This window comes from Myotis yumanensis, unplaced genomic scaffold (assembly GCF_028538775.1).
Source record: "Myotis yumanensis isolate MYYU_CA2020_CCGP unplaced genomic scaffold, mMyoYum1.0.hap1 SCAF_2, whole genome shotgun sequence".
NCBI classification, from domain to species: Eukaryota; Metazoa; Chordata; class Mammalia; order Chiroptera; family Vespertilionidae; genus Myotis; species Myotis yumanensis.
The window spans coordinates 40,186,073-40,206,196 of record NW_027223753.1 but is presented as its reverse complement, the minus strand read 5'-3'; the positions used below and the strand labels follow the sequence as shown (position 1 = coordinate 40,206,196).

Sequence of the window (20,124 nt, the reverse complement as noted above, 5' to 3'; positions counted from 1 at the left end):
CTTTCTTTCTTTCTTTCTTTCTTTCTTTCTTTCTTTCTTTCTTTCTTTCTTTCTTCTTTTCTTAATTCTCCCCAAGGATATTTTTCCATTAATTTTTAGTTTTACTTTTTAGAGAATGGAAGGGAGGGGGAGAGACAGAGAGAGAAATATCAATGTGAGAGAGACACATAGATTGGTAGCCTCCTGCAGGCAAGACAGGGGCTGGGGATTGAGTCTGCTACCGAGGCACATGCCCTTGACTGGAATCGAACCTGGGACCCTTCAGTCCACAGGCTGACCCTCTATCCACTGAGCCAAACTGGCTAAGGCAAAAGCTATTTACTCTCATTTTTAAAAAATATTTATTTATTAATTAATTTATTTATTTCAGAGAGGAAAGGAAAGGAAGAGAGAGAGAGAGAGAGAGAGAGAGAGAGAGAGAGAGAGAGAGAAACATCAATGATGAGAGAGAATCATTCATTGGCTGCCTCCTGCATGCCCCATACTGGGAATTGAACCTGAAACTTGGGCATGTGACCAGGAATTGAACTGTGACCTCCTGGTACACAGGTCAACGCTTCTAAAGCAGCGCATGGAGGAGCCTAACCTCCTCCTTTGCTGCCACTCCCACCTCCTCCCCCTTGATTTCTCTGCTTTGATCACACTAACTTCTTTCTGTGTTGTAAACAGGCCAAACACATTTGCTCCTGGAAGGACTGCCCTATTCTTGCTGTTCACATCTCCTTTCAAATGTCACTTCTACAGAAATGCCCTCATGGGCCAGCCTTTCTAAATGAATTGTTCCCCATCCTGTCCCAGTCACTCTTCATTTCGTCAAACTATTTTATCATCCTCATAACACTTATCACTATCTGAACCAATCCTGTTCATTATTTATTTGCTGGCTTCTTATCTTCCTTTTGCTTTAAGGTCAGAGGCTCTAGGCCAAGAGGGACTTTCTCTCTCTTGCTCATGACTGGACCCTGGGAACTGGGCCAGTGCTACATAGTAAGCATTGCACACGTGTGTGGCATGCACGAGCATCAGGCTGCCTGTCAGAAACCCTGCAATGTCTGGGGGCACTCCGTCACTGTCTCCTCCTGCACATTCCACTTAAACCCTCCATCACAGAGATTTATCTCCGAGTTTAATCAAATGTAATTTATATTGAAGCCTCCTCAGTAAATAATTGATTTGCCCTCTCTGTTGTCTTCATCACAAATACTTCTTTGTACTCTAAAGAAATAATTGAATTTGTCAATAGCATACACAGCCCTCTTGTGTAGAAGGCAGATGGAAGATAAAGCATGAGTCTAGCTCACACCAGAATAATCTGGGACCAAAATAGTCCTCCTTAAAAAATAGTCTGAAAACAAGTTGGCAGCAGAGATGCCCAAATAAAGCCTCTTATTTTTCGTAATGGAGATGACCCCCTGAAAGTTGTAGCTGCCACAGGAGAAAGTTCTTGGCCAATCACAGCTGCCTGTGAAGATAGAAACCCTTGTTTATTAATTAACCTGTCTCGGTCCAAGAGCAAGCTTTCAAATGCCGACGAGTGCACATGCACATTGGGTGGCCCCTCCAAACTGGGGGTTTGGCCCTGGCTGGTGTGGTTCAGTTGGTTGGGAGTCATCCCATTCAATTCCTGGACAGGGCACATGCCCTGCTTGCTTGGTTGCAGGCTCGATCCCTGGTAAGGGGCGTGCAGGGGGAAGCCAATCAATGTTGATGTTTCTCTCTCTCTGGATGTTTTACTCTTTCCCTCTCACTGAAAAATCAATATAAGCCCTGGCCTGTGTGGCTCAGTTGGTTGAGCATTGTCCCATGCACCAAAAGGTTGCTGGTTCCATTCCCATGCACCAAGAAGTTGCTGGTTTGATGCCCAGTTTGTGGATTCAATTGTAGTGAGGCAACAGATAGATTTTTTTCTGTCTCTCTCCTTTCTTCTCTCTCCAAATCAATAAGTACATATTTTTAAAAATCAATAAAAAGTACTGGGGATGGGGCTGTTCTGTGCTGCACTGTGGCCCCAGCTCACTGAGGAAATCTGACCCTCCTCCTTCTGTCTTTGGTCAGTTGCCTGGCTTTCCATGGTCCATACATCCAGAAGGGACAAGATTTTCCCAAGTCATGCAGTCATCTCCCCTCCCCCTTTCGGGCTTCTCCAGTAAAAGACACTGGGAGAGGTACATTTGGCATCTGTTTCCGCACAGTTTTCTATTCCGAGTCCACACCTTTCTGAAGTGGAGGAAGGGGAGGGGAAGATAATGAAGTGTCAACTCTGACAAGTGTAGGAAGATTCCATGCATCCTCACTGGGAAAAATTCAGCCTCCTTTCAAAGGAATTCTCAATATTGTCTTTCTTTACACTGTTTTAATTGGAAACATCTTGACGGTCCAATAATAGGGCATTGGATATATAAAGTTTGATATATCTATAGGATGGGATATTGTGAGCCCCTAAGAATCACATCACAAAAAAAATGCCAATATGGAGGAGACTATATAAAAACACTGTCAAATGAAAGAAGCAAGCTACAGACTTCCAGTAGGAAAACATGGTTGGAAAATGTGTGTGTGAGTGTGCACGTGCGCGCTCGCGCACACGCGTGCACTTAGGAAAAAGTTTGCATTCACTTTGTAAGTAGGGGGGAAAAGCAGTTGTTTTAAAGAACAGAAATAGGAAACGTTTTAAAAATGTCTCTGCTATTTCAGGTTTGAAAACAAGATTGTCTTCACTTGTCATCAGCTCCCAGGGCTTTGCAGGTGCCTCATCTCTGCTATCATTGCATTTGCCAAAGGAAGACAAGTTGTGAACGTTAGAAAAGCAAACTGCACTGTCTCTTCCACTTCTGGTGGCAGCGAGGATGCCCTTGGGTGGGTAGTCACCCCACTCACCCCTGCAGACTCAGCTGCCTATGCAGGCTGGTGAGCACTCCACAGTTCCGCCAGGGGCCTGTGAGCTGCACTTGTTGAGGGGTGTGAGCTCTGGATTTACCTTCTTGATCTGGCTTAGCCTCATGGAGCATTAATATAAGTTCTCATGATCTGAGCACTTGGGCTGCCTCTGAACCCTGCACCCATCTCTTTTAGATCATTGCAGGCATTTGCTGGCTTGCTTCCCATATCAAGACCCTCTCTTTCAGAACACTTGCCCTCAGATGCATTGATTTTGTACTGACTTTGATCGAGTTTCCAGGAAACCAGTGGCAGAAACAGATTTGCTGTGGGCAGCTTATTTTGGGGTGTGCCCTTCAAATCAACCCTACTAGGAGTGCAGGTGGCAGGACAGGGCAGAGGGAGGAATTGAATGGTGATGCAGCTACATCAAGGCCTCGGCTGATTCCACTGTTCCGTGGGGAGCTCTCAAGTTGCCTTTCAGAGTTGTCTCAGATTGAGGCGTGGGGCATGGGCTTTTGTACCTACCCCAATCGAAACAACCAGTTATTGATTGGATGCAGCTACAGTGGGGAGAGGGAATGAAGCGAGGGAACAGGGCATTGGGTGAGGTGCCTCTCTTTGGCAGAAGGCAATTCCTTGAAATTGACTCACCCAAGAGCCTTCCCGGGGCTGCATGTCACCTGCAGGGAATGAGTTTTCAGACCTGAAATTGGGTCTGGGAGACATACCACATGTAGCCTGCAGTGCACAGGAAAGGAAGTGAGAATAGTGTCCACATGTGATAGCAGCCAAGAGCTGCCCTGCGGTGCTAGATACTTCCCATAGATGAGTACACACCGGTTTCTGCAGCAATCCTGCAAGACAAGCATTATTATCCTCATTCATAGAGAGGCCAAGTGGCTTGCTCTAAGCCAAGAGGCTCCTAATGGCAAAGTCAGCTGAGGACCCAGGTCTCTCTTGGACTCTCTTCCCCACTCACTATCATGCCCCCCTCCTTCCTTTGATGATAGATCCAATTTTCCTTTTATACTTAGTATGCATCATTCTGCTTTGCCTTTGTCCATGCAGGCACTGCAACCATCATATGACCCTTTTGGTTGCAAATGACAGAAACAAAAATAAATGTAATGACTAGATTCAGACCTGTTTTTCCCCTGCCTCCTGCAGTCCTATTTCTTTTTTTTAATCCTCAACCAAGGGTATGTTTTTATTGATTCTATAGAGAGAGTGATGTAAAGGGAGAGAAACATTGATCTGAATGGGGATTGAACTTATAACCTGGGTATGTGCCCTAACTGGCAATCAAACCCATGACATTATGGTGCATGGGACGACGCACCAACTAACTGAACCACACTGGCCAGGGCCTGCAGTCCTATTTCTTACCCGCCCTCAAGCTTTAGATTATCTCCATTAATACTTCTTTTGATTGATTTCATTTATTTTTCAGCACTCCTGGATCTGCCTTTTCCTAGCTCTGTGATCTCAGACCAGTCTTTACCTCCTGGAGTCTCAGTTTTCTCACCTCTACAAGAAGGGACTAATTGTGCACGCCAGGCTAGGTTGTTGTAAGGAATAAAAGGACAACGAAGAAGAACTCACATGTTGTTCAAAGCCTATTCTGTGCCCTGCACTGTGGCATCAACATGAGATAAAGTATAAGTTTTACTCTCTTTGCTCCTTGGCCACCAGGAAAAAGACACAAGCCCAGCCATGAAAAGATCAGGGAAGTGAATGGTGTGCGCCATCACCAGGGACCAAGTGTACAGATCAGGCTGACATGAGAAGCCAGGCTGGTCCTCGACAGTCCTTCATCTCCAAGTTAGCAGGATACACAGAGCTCTCCGGTGTCCCAGAGGGACTTCAGGAGGACTCAGCCCCACAGATTACAGATATCTTCACAGTCTTCAACTAAATATATACTAGTATATATTTACTTTTTATTTAAAAATAGATAAATAAATATTTTATAGTTTTTTTTATTGATTTTCATGATGAGAATCATTGGTTGGCTGCCTCCTGCACAGCCCCTACTGAGGATCAGCCCACAACAGGGACATGCGCCCTAATGGGAAATTGAACTGTGACCTCCTAGTTCATGGGTCAATGCTCAACCACTGAGACACACCAGCCATTTAGGCTGTGACTAAAATTTAAACTTGGTTTTCCAAAGTTATAAGACACTTTATATGTGTTTTGGAGAAGGGATGTTGGAAACACAGGGTAAAGAAAGTCTTCCCTACTAAACATATTTACTTAGTCTGCAAATGAGTTCTACGTACTCTATTCCAGGCCCTGTCTGGTGTTTTGGGAGGCACAAGGAGCACGTGTCAGCCCTCCAGGAGCATACCGTCGATGCCTGGCTTCCTCCTGCCTGACATGCTCTCGTGCCCGGGAGTCACCACGAGCAGTGGGAAGCATGCCCCAGACTTACTTGGCATGATTATCTCTTCACTTTTTCTTCAGGGAAACTTGGATGGGCATTTGAAGGAGCACTGCTAGGAATTTGTTGGTCTAAGGATTTTCTGGAGTGGCAGGCTGTGTCCCATGATTGATTTCTTTCCTTATTAAGAGTTTATTGATGATGCCATACACTTTTAATAATAGATTTTTTAAAATTAAAATTTACAAAGACACAGCATGGGCAAAACAAACAAACAGATACCAGTAGGAACTGTCAAACAAATACCAGTAGGAATTGTCAAGGAAATGAAAGAAGGACCAATGTCAGAGCATAAGGATTGGGTCACCAGCCCCAGCCACTGTGGCATAGTAGCTGGAGCGTCGCCCTATAGACCAAAGGGTCTTGGGTTCGATTCCAGGTTAAGGGCACATACCTGGGTTGCAGGTTCAATCCCTGGCCCTGATCACAGGAGCCAACCAATGGATGTGTCTCTCTCACATCGAAGTCTCTCTTCCCCCTCCCTTTCCACTCTCTAAAAACCAATGGAAAAAATATCCTCAGGTATGGATTAACAACAACAAAGAATTGGGTCACCCATAGGGGATCACCACAGGGCCTCCCTTACACTTTGGTGGCATCATCTGGCTTAGCCTGGGCATCCTGAACTGAGGCTCAGCAGTGCAGGGTCCCAAAGCCTCCAGCTAGACTCTGGCGTCCTAGCGCCTGGCTTTGGACAAAAGGTGCCAGAGCACTCCAAGTGCCCCTTATCTGGAGCTCCTCTCAGAAGCACCAGTGAAGAATGTTTTTATAGAAATGGTGTACAGGAATCGTAGGTTGAATATGATTTTAGCTCTTTAATTAGTTTACCTATTAGCAGTAATGACAGCAAGCATGTTCATAAAAGCGCATTTGAACAGCCCCTGAAGTGTGCTGCTCCCCTTATGCTGCCCACTACCCAGCTAGGTAATTACAGAAAATCAGCATTCTCTCCCAGGCAGCCAGCAGACATAATTATTTGTCCATTGCACATCAACACCTGGATAATTGCAAGGAAGAATTCTTAGTAAAATAAGTTCTCTCTGCGGCTGAGCTCTGAAATCCCTCCCCCCACAATCTGTTCTTAAATTGGACAACCTAACAGACAATAGGGTGCTTGCAGCAGGGGACAGAATCATGTTGGACAGGCTGGAAAACACAAACTCTCTTTGAAATTTTCTTCATCAAGATGGATGGCCTGGTGATTCAGACAGATACACAGAAGAGGGGAGGATGTCTCAGTGCAGGCACTGTGTTAATAATTCATAAGGTGATCCCACTGCCTTCAGGAAGGAACATCCTGTTCCTAATTACACCTTTATTCCCAGACAACCAAACAGAAAAATGTTCCCTAACAGCTGGGACCATTACTCCTACGGCAGTATGACTTTGCTGCGGTTAGCTTTGGGCCACTGGTGCTTAATGTGAAATATATTAGGTGGGGAGGAGGCAGGCAGTGAATATTTACTGAGTGACCCCCATGTGCCAGTGAGTGTGCTAAGAACAAATGTATATTATCTCCTGTAATGCTAACTGTCCTAGAGAGGAGTGCAAATAACTATTAGTACAGCATTGTACAGGTGGAGAGTCTGACACTCAGACAAGTTAAAGGACTTTCCCAATATCTCTCTCTCTCACACACACACACACACACACACACACACACACACACGAAGTCCCAGAGCTACTGCAACACCTTCTGACTCCAGAGTCAGGCAACTGCACCCCCCTTACTAGCAGCGTGGCCTTGCCCCAGTGGCCTCACCTCCCTGTGCCCCAGTCCCCTCCTCTTCTGAATGGGTGTCAGCTTTGTCACCAAGGTGGCAGTGAAGCTTCAAGGAGACCCTTTCTGAAAATAGGACGTGCCTGCTCGTCCATAAGACATCTGCTCGCATAGCTGTGACACAAGGTGAAGAGTGGCAAATGCTATAGCAGAGTATCTAGTGAGGTCACCAGAGGCCCTGTGGCCTAATGGCTGAAAGCATGATGGTTAAAAGCATGGAAGTTTGCATAACACTTGGATTCAAATTCCGGCTGTGCGAGTTGAATAGACATTTCCCCAGAGAAGGTATGCAAATGAACAAGAAGCACATGAGAAGATGCTCAATAGCAATTGTCCTCAGGAGAATGCAATACAAAACCCTGATGAAATGTCACCTAAGGCCCATAGGATAGCTAAAGCAGGAAAGACAGAAAGGGGTGTTGGCAAGAACACCTGATAGAGAAATGGAAACCTGCCTACTTGGCAGGTGAAGTTGTAAGCTGGTAGGGCCACTTTGGAAGAACGGTTGGATATGTCCTAAAAAGTTGACCATGGAGTTACCAACAATTTCCCTCATGTGTATAATACAAAAAGAATTGAAAAATACACCCCAACAAAAACTGATACACAAATGTTTGTAGCTGCATTATTCATAATAGTCAAAAGGTAGAAACAACCTAAATGTCCATCAATTGATGTGGTATATCCATACAATGAAACATTATTCAGCATAAAAAAGGATTTGAGGTTGGAATACATGCTATAGCGTGCAGTAGCCTTGAAAATGAGATGTTTTTTTTTTTTTTTTTTTTTTTTTTTTTTTTTTTAAATATAATTTATTGATTTTTTACAGAGAGGAAGGGAGAGAGATAGAGAGTCAGAAACATCGATGAGAGAGAAACATCGATCAGCTGCCTCCTGCACATCTCCTACTGGGGATGTGCCCGCAACCCAGGTACATGCCCTTGACCGGAATCGAACCTGGGACCCTTCAGTCCGCAGGCCGACGCTCTATCCACTGAGCCAAACCGGTTTCGGCGAAAATGAGATGTTGAGGTCTACATGTTGTATGACCCTATGTATATGAAATACAATTAGCCCCTACAATAGGCACTTTTATGGAGAAAGAACATAGACTAGTAGTTGCCTAGGTCTGGTGGGTTTGGGGGAGATAGGGAGCAATTGCTAAGGGATACAGTGCTTCTTTTGGGGATGATGAAAATGTTATGAAATTAGCTAGTAGTGATGGTTGTAAAACTATGAATGTACTAAAACCACTGAATTGTATACTTTAAAAAGGAGAATTGAACTGGGATGGGAGTTATCTATCTATATAAAAGCCTAAGTGACCATCGCAACCGAATGGACAACCGAACAGGCTGTGTGGGGCGACCAGGCCAGCGGGGGGGGCGGGGTCGGGCAGTTGGGGGCAGCCAGGCTGGCGGGCGGGGGGGGTGTAGTGGGCGATCAGGCCGGCGGGCAGAGGTGGTTAGGGGTGATCAGGCTGGCAGGGGGTCAGTTAGGGGCGATCAGGTAGGCAGGCAGGTGAGTGGTTAGGAGCCAGCGGTCCAGGATTGTGAGAGGGATGCCTGACTGACGGTTTAGGCCCGATCCCCAGGATTGGGCCTAAACTGGCAGTTGGACATCTCCCGAGGGGTCCTGGATTGGAGAGGGTATAGGCTGGGCTGAAGGGACCCTCCCCCTGCCCCCCACCACACATGAATTTCATGCACCGGGCCTCTAGTATGTCAATAAAGCAGTTATAAAAAAAAAAATCAGGATGTGCTGTTGAGTGTTGGTGTCATCCCCTGTAATCAAGGCTCATTACAGTGTCTAGCTCAAAGAGCAATATAAGGATTAAATGGCAGACTGTAGGTAAAACTCTTAGTCCATGCTTGATAATAGATAGCGATGATGTTAATGTTTTTCTTTAAATATGTGGCCTTTCTCTTGTCCATCCTGAAGCATAGGGTCAGTGGGGCTTTCAGTGAAATAAGTTGGGGATTCATGATGACTTGGGACGCATGAAAACGGACCCTCTCTCTAACACCCTCAAATAGGTTGTGCCTCTGATGGTACAGCCTTATGGCTCTGATAGCTGTTATTTATTTCTTAACTAATATAACTGAGACCTTGCTCAAGATGTGATCATGAAAAATTACCCTTTTAATGGTGGAGTATTTAATGAGAAACTGGATTATCTAGTGCATAAGTGCCCTTCATACAAATTAGCTTGGCCCTGGGTCCTAATCTAAATTGGGTTCCCTACTTTCCTCTAAATGGCCTAATATTTTCTTATTAATCTCTGCCCTCATTCACCTGATCTGGCTCTGCCTCCGCTTATGAAGCCTCCTCCTTGGCAGAGCTCCGGCCCTGACAAATGTTTCCTGCGGCTGCCTTTGTGTCTGACTCATGGGCAGTTTTTAGACATGACGTGCAGGCTGGAAACTGTTCCATTTTTAAGCTGTTTTTCCAATGAAGTTTTTGTTGTTGTTGTTAATCCTCATGTGAGGATAATTTTCCATTGATTTTTAGAGAGAGTGGAAGGGCGGTAGGGAGGGAGGGGGAGAGAGAGACAGAGACAGAGAGAGAAACACAGAGAGAAAGAGAGGGAGAGAAACATTGATGTGAGACATACACATTGATCAGTTGCCTCCCAATCGAATTTGCAACCCAGATATGTGCCCTTGATTGGGAATCGAATCTCTGACCCTTGGGTGCTCAGGCTGATGCTCTACCCACTGAACTACACTGACCAGAGCTTTCCAATGGAGTTTTAATGCTGCCAGTGTACTGAGTATCAACCGTTTTGGGCCAGGCAAAAGATGTGGCTTTATAGGAAGTTGGGGAGATGAGAAAAATTTCATCATAGTGACTAAGAGAAAGGGCTTGAAAACACTGAACACAAGCAAAACCACAAGTGTGGGCTCTAACATCAAATAGGTCTGGATTCAGGTCCCACTTAGTGAATTTGTACAAGTTGCTTAATCTGTAAAACCTGAATAATCGTACCCACCTCTAAGTTTTTTTTCTGGGACTAAACAAGTTGGTGCACATATACTGTTCATTAGATTCCACATGTAAGTGAGATAATGTGATACTTGTCTTCCTCTGACTGGCTTATTTCACTTAGCATAATACTCTCCAGGTCCATTGATTCTGTCTTAAAGGGTAAGAGACAGGGGGAGGTGACCTGTAATACCACAGGCCCTGTTGTTTAGCTAGATGTCCATAGAGGGTATATCATGGCAAATGTTCTCCTCTTTGTTCGTAGCTTCAGTCTCTGACATCTGCCCTCACTGAAACCCTGGAGACTTAATTTTTACATTGATTACAATTTCTCACTAATCATTCATGTGTTATATTTGCTTTATGGAATATTATTCAAAGGCTAGAATATTCTAGGAGTCAGCGAAGATGCAGTGGGAAAAACACCAACTGGGGGTTGGGGATCATAGGTCAGGCCTGGCCTGCAGACCTTCCTCCTTTGTGCTCTTCTGCCCTCATAGGGAATCTTCCACATGCTCCTTTTACTGGGCCTCCAAACTGGTGGCAGCTACCTGTGATAGAAAACTTAACACCTGAATACATGCTTTGCGCTACCATCTCATTTAAGTTACTATTCATAACAACTCTGGAAATAGAAATTTAGTCTTTATGCAACACGCAAGGAAATTGAGGCTCAGCAGATAGGTTAGTTGGTTTGCAAGGGAGAGAGCCATAGTTTAAATGAGGATGTCTGACTCTAGAGTGTGTACCTTCTTACATACCCAGCACAATGCATTTTTACTTGCAGTCACCAGAAACTTGAGCTTCCATGGGCATAGACTTTGTCTCATTTACTGGTACCTGTTGTCAGTGAGTAATAGCATCTGGCACAAAGATGCTCAGTGAGAGATGAATGAATGAAATGCAAGTCATGTTTTGTCTATTGAAAAGTATTGTACAATGGTTAGCTATTGCTGCTGTGTGTGGGTTTTTCCCCTATTTTAAGCATTTTCTCAAATAATTTTCAACCCAGCCTTATGGAAATGCCTTAGTTTTGCACATCATATGGATACATAGAGCGAAATGGGCTGAGTTATCATTAATGCCTTCAGCTCTAAGTGTCTGACTGTTGAGGGAAGGCATGAGAGATGGGTATTAGAAGTTGAAGTTGATGATGTTTCAGGAGATAAAGAGCAGTTTGCAATGCCTTAAACTGTGATTAGTTTGATGAGGTTAGAATTTTGAATTCCTATGTAGTCATATTTTTTCTGACTATGTAAACTTGGATAGGCTACCTGGATTCTCTGACCTTCATCTTGATCATCTGGGAAATGGATATGGTTGGCTTATTGTGAAGAATGGGGATACAGTTTATAAAACATGTTATATGCATAAGTACTCAGTTCACAGTTACTTTACTGCTCATATTTTATGTGGATATGTTTGAACTTCTGGCTGATGTGTCTTAGCAAAATATTATGTTAATAATAGTATGTTATTGGGAAAGCCTGTTGCAAGCCTGTAGACTTCCACACTACTTCCATATCACATAGTGTGGAAGTCTATTTTAGTACACACATGGGTTGGCAGAAGAGAGATTGTAAAACCATTTTTTTTTATAATTGTCGTGGGTCATTACTTGATACAAAGCAATTACTCTGGAGTCTCACTATAAAACAACCCATGGAATTGGGTATAAGGAGGATCTTGGATTCTGGCCAAAGTCATATTAAATGCTAGAAATGCTATCGGAGCTCAGTGCTAAGAATGTCAGTGGGTGATTATCCTTTATTGAAAACCTAATGTGTAGCAAACACTGCATTGGGTACTTTACACATGTTGCCTGATATATTTACCTCGATGCCCTTTGGGGGTTGGTTATTCTTAACTCCTTTTTTTCTGTCTGAGAAAACAAAGGCTGAGAGAGCAGAAGCAGTTTGCCCCAGGGTTTGAAAGGGGAGCCAAAATTTGCATCCAGGAGTACTGCCGTGTTTTTTCTACTTGGTCTACTGTTTGACTTTCCTAGAACACAGTAAAGCAAGAGAGCCAACTTCGGTTCCTTGGGTATTCAAAGCCAACAGGCCCTGAATGCCTCTGTCTCTGAATCCTGCTTTCCTCTGTTTTTAGGTCAGGATCGCAGCGAAGCCACTCTGATAAAGAGGTTTAAAGGTGAAGGGGTCCGGTACAAGGCCAAACTGATCGGGATCGACGAGGTTTCAGCAGCTCGGGGAGACAAGTTATGTCAAGATTCCATGATGAAGCTCAAGGTGCAGTGCAAACATTTTACTTTAAATATTATGGGTTTAATATGGCTGAGAGAAAGAAATGATTGCACAGTCATTATGGTAAAAATGTTATTTACTCATTTATCGGTAAATTATTTACTCATTTGTTGAGTCATTGATGAATCGCTGCCTTTACTCATTTTGAAGAGATTTCACTCATTCAACAAAAGTTCATTGAGCACCTCCTATGTGGAAGCATTTTACTTGGCCCTGTTTTATTATTTGATTTTCACATTTTATTCATTTATATCTTATTCATGCAATGCCTGCAAAAAATAAAAGTAAAATCATCAAATTGTATAGTACCTCAGATTTTATAAATTTTCACCACTGTATTTTAATGAAATTTATAGATTTTACTATATGATAAATATGGTAAAAGATGCTATCCATAATAATAAAAGGGTAATATGCTAATTAAACCAGGCATCATTCCGGATGACCTTCTGGACAAAGTCAGGGCTGTGAGGGAAGCCCGGGTCCCAGGTGCCAGAGGGAAGCTGGTGCCAGCAATGGGGGGAAGGAAGGCCTACTCTTGCATGAATTTCATGCATCAGGCCTCTAGTGTTAAGATAAAAGATGATTTTATTCATTTTTGTAACTAATATCAACATCCTCAAATACTTAATAATAAGGGGAAATATTTTTTAAGTGATATGTAACCAGATATTGGAATATGGAGATATCATAAAGAGGTTTCTTATTTTAAATGCTTTAAAGAATCTTTTTAATTGAAACGCAAAGACACTGGAAAAAATTTAATAAGCAAAATTAAAAAATTGTCATATTTAAAGGTCTCTTAAAAGCATACAAAAAGAAAATTTTTTGTTCCTAGATTGTGGTCTCCAAGTTTTTGTTGTTGTTGTTGTTGTTTAGTAATATAAAATAGTTTTAAAATTAAATGGTTTGGCTCAGTGGATAGAGTGTCGGCCTACGGACCAAAAGGTCCCAGGTTCGATTCAGGTCAAAGGCACATACCTGGGTTGTGAGCTCCTCCCCAGATGGGCCCTGGTCTGGGATCTTGCAGGAGGCAACCAATGGATGTGTTTCTCTCACATCGATGTTTCTCTGTCTTTCCCCCTCTCTTCCACTCTCTCAAAAAATCAATGGAAAAATAACCTCCAGTGAGGATTTAAAAAAAATAATAATAATAAATACCTAAAAATAAAATGGTTTAGCAACAACTCTGAAAAATATCTTATGCATTTAAAATATATGACTTTACTGATTATAGAATTCACAAAATGTTATAAAATATTTTCAAAATACAGAAAAGTATAAGGAGGAAAATTGAAATCATCCTCAATCCCACCACACAAAGAAAATTAGTGTCAGCATTTTAAAAGTGTGTGATTTATAATCTCTTTGTATTTTTATATACATTATATGAAATATACACAATGTTTAATATAATTAGAATAACTATTTATACAATTGTATATTCTGCTTTTTTCTCATCTGATAATAATAGTATGTTATGAGCACTTTTAAAATTATCTTCAAATTGTCACTGAGAATATAGCTTGGTCAGTATAATTTTTTTTTAATGTAAGGAAAAAAGAATTTAAAAAAAATCTGACCAATGCCTAAAAGTATTAAATGGGACAATATTTGCAAAACACTTTTTTTAAATATTTGCTTAATAAATCACAGCTGTTAGTTTATACTATAAGATTTTCTCAGCAGTTTGACATGTATATCTGATGCTAAGTCTCCCTAAAGTATGACTATAGGAATCATCATTTTTAAAACCTTTTAATTTTCTAAACTATGTATCCATTACTTTCTTTTTATTTTTGTTTTTTGCTGTCACATAAGCAAACTTTATGTGAACAATTATGTGTCTATTTATTGTAAGGTGTACTAAAAAATAGACATAAAAGACATCCAAATTGTGATTTCACAGGTTATCACCTTGGAAGAGGTTAATGTATCCTTTTTGATAATTAAACGATGTTCTGAGCTTTGAGGGCAGTCCAACAATGAGCCCTCTTTTTCTGCCAAGTTCAAATCTGATTGACAAATAGACAAAGGAATCTGAAAGGATGAATTCTAAACTCCAGCTTTATAACTGATAAGTGCTGCTCTGGAAAACATGATGTAGACACACGGGCATAGTGGGTATCCTTGGAAGAGACAGGCTATCTCACTTGATTTATGGGGAATTGGACAACCGCAGCCCTCCCTATTCTCCTCATCCCCTTTCCTGCTCCAGTGCAGGACCTGGACTCACATATGAGATCAGACCAGAATGCAACCTCACTACCAGCAGGCAGCTTGCAGAGAGAAACCAGGAGAGACTGAGCCATGAGTGCTCAGCTTCTCTCCAAACTCCCCAATCAGGTAGAGCCACACCTGCTTCCCACAGAGACCCTAATGCAAGGTGGAGAGAAAGGCCAGGATGTTGATTCTTGCCAAAGTCCCTCCTTACTGAGTTTGAGGCCAGGCAAATAGAGATTTGCTCCTGGAAAATGTTGATTAAAAGACATCAAGATCTCCCATGACCTGGTTCCCACCCAGAGCCACAGTCTGCTGATGAGAAAGGATCTGATGCATCCCTCCCCCAAACCCCCGTCTCCAGCATCCTGGTAGATAGCCACTCAGCAGGCATCTATCACAGAGTGCCTCATTGGCCAGTCGCCTTCATGGAAGCACCACGGCCAATGTGGACATGAGGCAGGAGTCCACTTATGCTCCCTGAAGGGTCACGTAATGTAGGCCACATTAACTGGATCAGACCTGGTGATGACTGCCGACCTTGCGTGTGTGTGTGTGTGTGTGTGTGTGTGTGTGTGTGTGTTATCTGCAATGAAGTGTCCCATCTGTTTTTTCTGTTTTTTGTGAGTTTTTTCAAAATGTCCCATCCATAAACCTTCATAGCAGAGGGGCTCCCAAAGCCCTGAGAATTTGTCCTACTGAGAATTTGTCCCACACTCCTTTCAGATCTGCTGAACTTGAGGGGTTTTGATTCATGACAATCGTGTTTCATTATTTGCAAGTTGCCAAGAAGAATGTTGACATTTCAGTCCCCGTGGTCTTTCTTGGGGAAACACAGAAACATAAACGATCAAGTCGTCCTTTGGCCACCTGCCCAGGAAACAGAGAGACAGAGAAGTACAAAATGCCTCTTAGCATTGCAAAAGGGCCCACTTGTTCATGGTAGACCATATGAGCAATGAAAATAATTCTGTCTTTCTTTGCTAGGCTCTCTGAAGCTTGTGCCTTTCCTTGTTGTAGAGTTTTCTCTTGGATGTGAGAGATTTGAGACGGGGTTCACACTGTGAGTCTGAGTGAGCCATCGCCTGTCTACCAACAAATCACTGTCATCATCATCTTTTAATTTTAGGGTCAGCAAAGTACCTCAGTATACATTATCTCTTGATCATGTGAGATTGAGCCTCCCAGTAAGAAATCTAAGGTTCGTGGACATTAAAGGATTTGGTCCAGAACCTTCATTTAATCTTCATTTAGCCCAGAATTCAAATGCAGATCTTCAAAAGCCTAGTGTTTGACAAAACATAGTGTAAGGCTAAATAATATTCTCGTGTGTGTGTTTGTGTGTGTGTGTGTGTGTGTGTGTTTAAATTAATTTCAGAGAGGAAAGGAGAGGGAGTGAGAGATAGAAACATCAATGATGAGAGAAAATCACTGATTGGCCGCCTCCTGCACACCCCCTACCAAGGATTGAGCCCATAACCCGAGCATGTGCCCTTGACTGGAATTGAACCCGGGACCCTTCAGTCCTCAGGCCTACACTCTATCCACTGAGCCAAACCAGTGAGGGCAATAATATTTTCTTTTGATCTGCATTTAATCTATCTTGGTTCCCCTCCTAGATTTTAAGCTTAGCACATGGGATTGCTTGCTATTATCAATATTAGTACTAATGATACTGGTAACGTAGTTGCTGAGCTCTCCCTCCACGCCGTGCAAAGTGCAGATGTGCATACTCACTTAAATGCTCCAGCATCCTTATGAGGCGAGAAGGGGATTAGTCTCATGTCAGAGTTCTCCTTCACAGCTGAGTCTGGTTGCAGGTGGCCCCGCCTACCTATTTTCAGAACATTTTTGACATACCTGTAGTATATTGTGTAGTCCATTTATTTCATCTGTGCTTCTCCTCACGTCCCTTATAGAGTGTTCTCACAGAAGGAACTCCAATACTGGAATCTGAAAAATCACTGAATTCTCTAGGTCTTGTATGTTCCTTGAGATTTGGGGGTGGTCACCTGACCCTTCGACCTATGTTTCCTCAGATGTGAAATAAGGGAGGTCATTCTTTCAGCCCAGGATTGTCATATGGGCTATATTATATAGCACATCAGAGAACTTCTACATAGTGGGTGCCCAGGAAAATGTTTGACACCCTAATTTCCAGGTTTCCAGCTGTGACTTCCTAGGTCAGGCAGCTAATCCTAGGCACAGAGCCCATAAAGGCACCTACTTCCACATCTTTGGACTCTCCAGCCAGAGCTGTCCCCGGACCTCCGTGAGTTCCACGGGGCAGCAGTGAATCATCCTGGGGAGATGAGACCCAGAGGCAGCATGTGCTGTCTGGTGGTGGACGTGCTGGGACTTAGGGCAATTTTTCAGAGTTTGACTCAGGGTCTTGTCTCATAGGAGAAATGTGTTCAATAAATTTGGAATTTTATTTTCCCAAAGACAGCATCACGTGGATAGTCCTTCTTGCTTTCATTTGTCACGTAAAGCGACTGCCAGCGGCCCCAGACAGAAATGCTCCTGGAACATGTATGCCTGCTCTGCCCACCTTCTTTGTGTTCCACCCTATTCTACCAGGGTGTTGGTTGATAGCTAAGTGGAACAGGAAGTGAAGGGAAGCAGTACCCAGCCAGCACTGCTGTGTGCCGGGCATTGTTGCTGCTTGATGTGGCAGTAATTCTAAGTGCTAGGGACTGTGAGGACTGTTTTGGAGAGACACATTGAAGCTAATCTTCCTGACCCAAGGTGTAGCCCTCTCCACCCTCCGTCCTGTGATATCCTCACCTAGGAAGGGGTTAAACAAGAAGGAGGGGCTCCCCTCCCTTTGACACTGTCCTTCCAGTCCTTCCATTTATGATGGGGCTACTTCGTGTTCTCGCTTTGTGTAAGTCTGGCTACTTGAGGTTGAAGGTTAGGCAGTAGAGGGCTGGCAGCATAAGTTATTTTACTCCAAATCTAGCCAAGAACACAGTTTTCAAAGTCAGATTTTCCTGAGTTCAAAGCCTGGCTTGTTCACTGCCTGAGCAAGGGGCAGTCGCTTCACCCTTTTGAGTGCCCGCTTTATTCCAGGCTCTGGTCCCGACACTGGGCACGTAGAATGAACAAAACCAAGTTTCATGAACAGTTGAGCTTTTGTTCTGTTGGGCAAAGGCATCCAGTCAGCAAATGAATACATATCTCAGATGGTGGTAAGAGCCAGTAGGAAGAGACATCGGGGGAAAGAATGAGACAAAGTTTGGCGGGGTGGAGGGTGGAGGAGTCAGAGACCGTGTCTCTGATGGAGTGGCATCAGACAGAAATAGGATTCCCCTGGGACTGCAAAGACACGAACTTTGACCATTCTCCCAGGTCCTTAAACTCATTCCTCAGTAAATTAATGGGAAAGCAAGCAGTGTGGTGAGGAATTCAGGGACCTTTGACTAGGACATGGGTGTTAAAGAGACAGAGGACTTAGCTTTGGGGATGAGTCCCTTTCTTTACCTATTTACTGAATAGTCATTGGAGGTGGAATCTTATGTCAGCATGTAGCAGTCCCAGACACTGAAGGAGGAACCCTGGGTAGGGTTATAGGAATGTGTCAGCTTACTAGAAAAAAGACACAACATAAAGAAATATATCTTCTCCCTGCATCAAGAGACTTGAGAGCTCAGTTGTATAGTATCAGCTTCCTCCCACCCCCCACCCCCCACCCCCCACCCCCCGCCCCAACTCTGCCATCTCTGGACTTTCTAGGCATCATTTTCTCATCTGTCAATCTGTCAGTTGGGAAATTGGGACTAATTAGTTTTAAGGTTTTCTCTGGCTCTAATATTCTGCACATCTGTGTGTAGAGTAAGAGGCACTTAAGAATGAGTGGGCAACTTCCCAGGTAGTGAAATTTCTACTTGTAGGCACCTAAACAGTAACTGGAACATAAGTTTTAAGGGACAATCATTCATTTACTAGAAGTTATTTTTTTTTTTACAGTCCTGCAATGTACCAGATATGGGGCTAGGAACTTGAAATAAAATGTTATTTAATTCTCTCAACCATGCCAGAGAGGTATTTACACTTGGGGAAGTGGAACTGAGTGGCAAGTAATTGGTCCGAGATCACAGAGAGCTAGGAGTATACTCCAGATGTTCTGATTATTTTTAATACCCAGTGTGAGGATGATCAAACAACCCCGAGAGAATGAATGCCCCTCCCTGTGCCTTCTGATTGTGCCGATTGCTCTCTAACCTTAGTTGTTCTCAGAGACTGATGTTGACCATTTGTTCTTCTGAGAACAGCATGGACAACTTTTATCTCCTGGAAATATGAAATCAGTACTATTTTAGACTTTACTATGCCTAAAAGTCCAAAACCACAACTGCTGAGAGTCAGGCTTCATCTCACCCTCTGCAGAGGCTAATGGTTCTGAAGGGGCTGGAAGCCTCGAAATGCTTAAGGCAGAATCCCCAGCAGTCCTTGAGTGCAAATCCCTAGATGTGTCCTTACCCTCCAAGTCGTCGCCTAGTATGAAACCCATGCTTACCTATACTTGGCCACCATTGAGGCAGTTTAAAAAGCAAGTGTCTTTACTCTTAACTTGCATCATATCGACTTTGGGAAACTGAGGATAGAACGTTCATGGAACAATAATTTACGGAGACGCCCCTGCCCTCTAGGACTGTGCTGGGCACCTGGGAGAGAGCAGAAAGCAGAGCAGTTCCCCTACCTTTTATGACATTTGTCTTCTAATTGACTCATATACATACCTTTAGTTTAGTAAACATTTGAGAAAGTGTGGAAACAGATGTTTTGATAAATGGAATACTTTGAGTAAGTAAGTACTTTATTTGAATACCCAGGAATGATAGGAAAAAGAGTGGGGGGACATACAAAATGTCTGTGGGTAAATGTTACAAACCATAGGCATAAACTCTGATCATCCTATTTTCCCAAGCAAAAATTGAGACATGCAATAATTTGGCAATAATTTTTATTTTCTTAATGTTCTCTAAATTGATTCATATGAAAAGTTTCCCCAGACGCATAATAAAAATAAAATCATATTTAAGAATCTATTCCATGACTCACCTTTATTGAATAGATTAAAACCATACGCAATGCAAAACCCAGCAAAGCTATTAATAAGAAGACCATATTGTGTGTCTCTCGGGATCTCAAATTCTGAGCCGAGTACCTAGGCACAGAGAAGGCATTCTATAAATCTTGATTAGCCACATGAGTCGGTGCTCAGATATCTATTTATACAGTGTTCGAACAGCGAGGATAAGTGTTCCCTGACAACGTCGAGCAGATGCAAGCTCATGGAGCAGGGAAACCTGAAGGAGCAGAGAGAAAGGCGCGTGCCTGATTGGTGGCACCACCAATGGTATCTGACATGCCTTTGGGACCGGAGGGTATTTTCAAATGAAAACACTAAAGTAAAACCCATGTCTTTCCTTTCAACAGGGCGTTGTGGCTGGCGCTCGTTCCAAAGGAGAACACAAACAGAAAATCTTTTTAACCATCTCCTTTGGAGGAATCAAAATCTTTGATGAGAAGACAGGGGTAAGTAAAAG

The 20,124-nt window shown here is 43.1% G+C and overlaps 1 protein-coding gene across 2 annotated transcripts in view; it reads left to right on the top strand.

Moving 5' to 3' along the window:
• DAB1 (DAB adaptor protein 1) overlaps positions 1 to 20,124 on the top strand; it is a 1,070,166-nt gene that overhangs the window by 919,831 nt on the left and 130,211 nt on the right. For both annotated transcript variants that reach the window (XM_070405218.1, XM_070405219.1), the window contains exons 5-6: positions 12,198 to 12,337; positions 20,015 to 20,113. In XM_070405218.1, the coding sequence (XP_070261319.1) occupies positions 12,198 to 12,337; positions 20,015 to 20,113 (239 nt within the window). The remainder of the gene's footprint in view (positions 1 to 12,197; positions 12,338 to 20,014; positions 20,114 to 20,124) is intronic.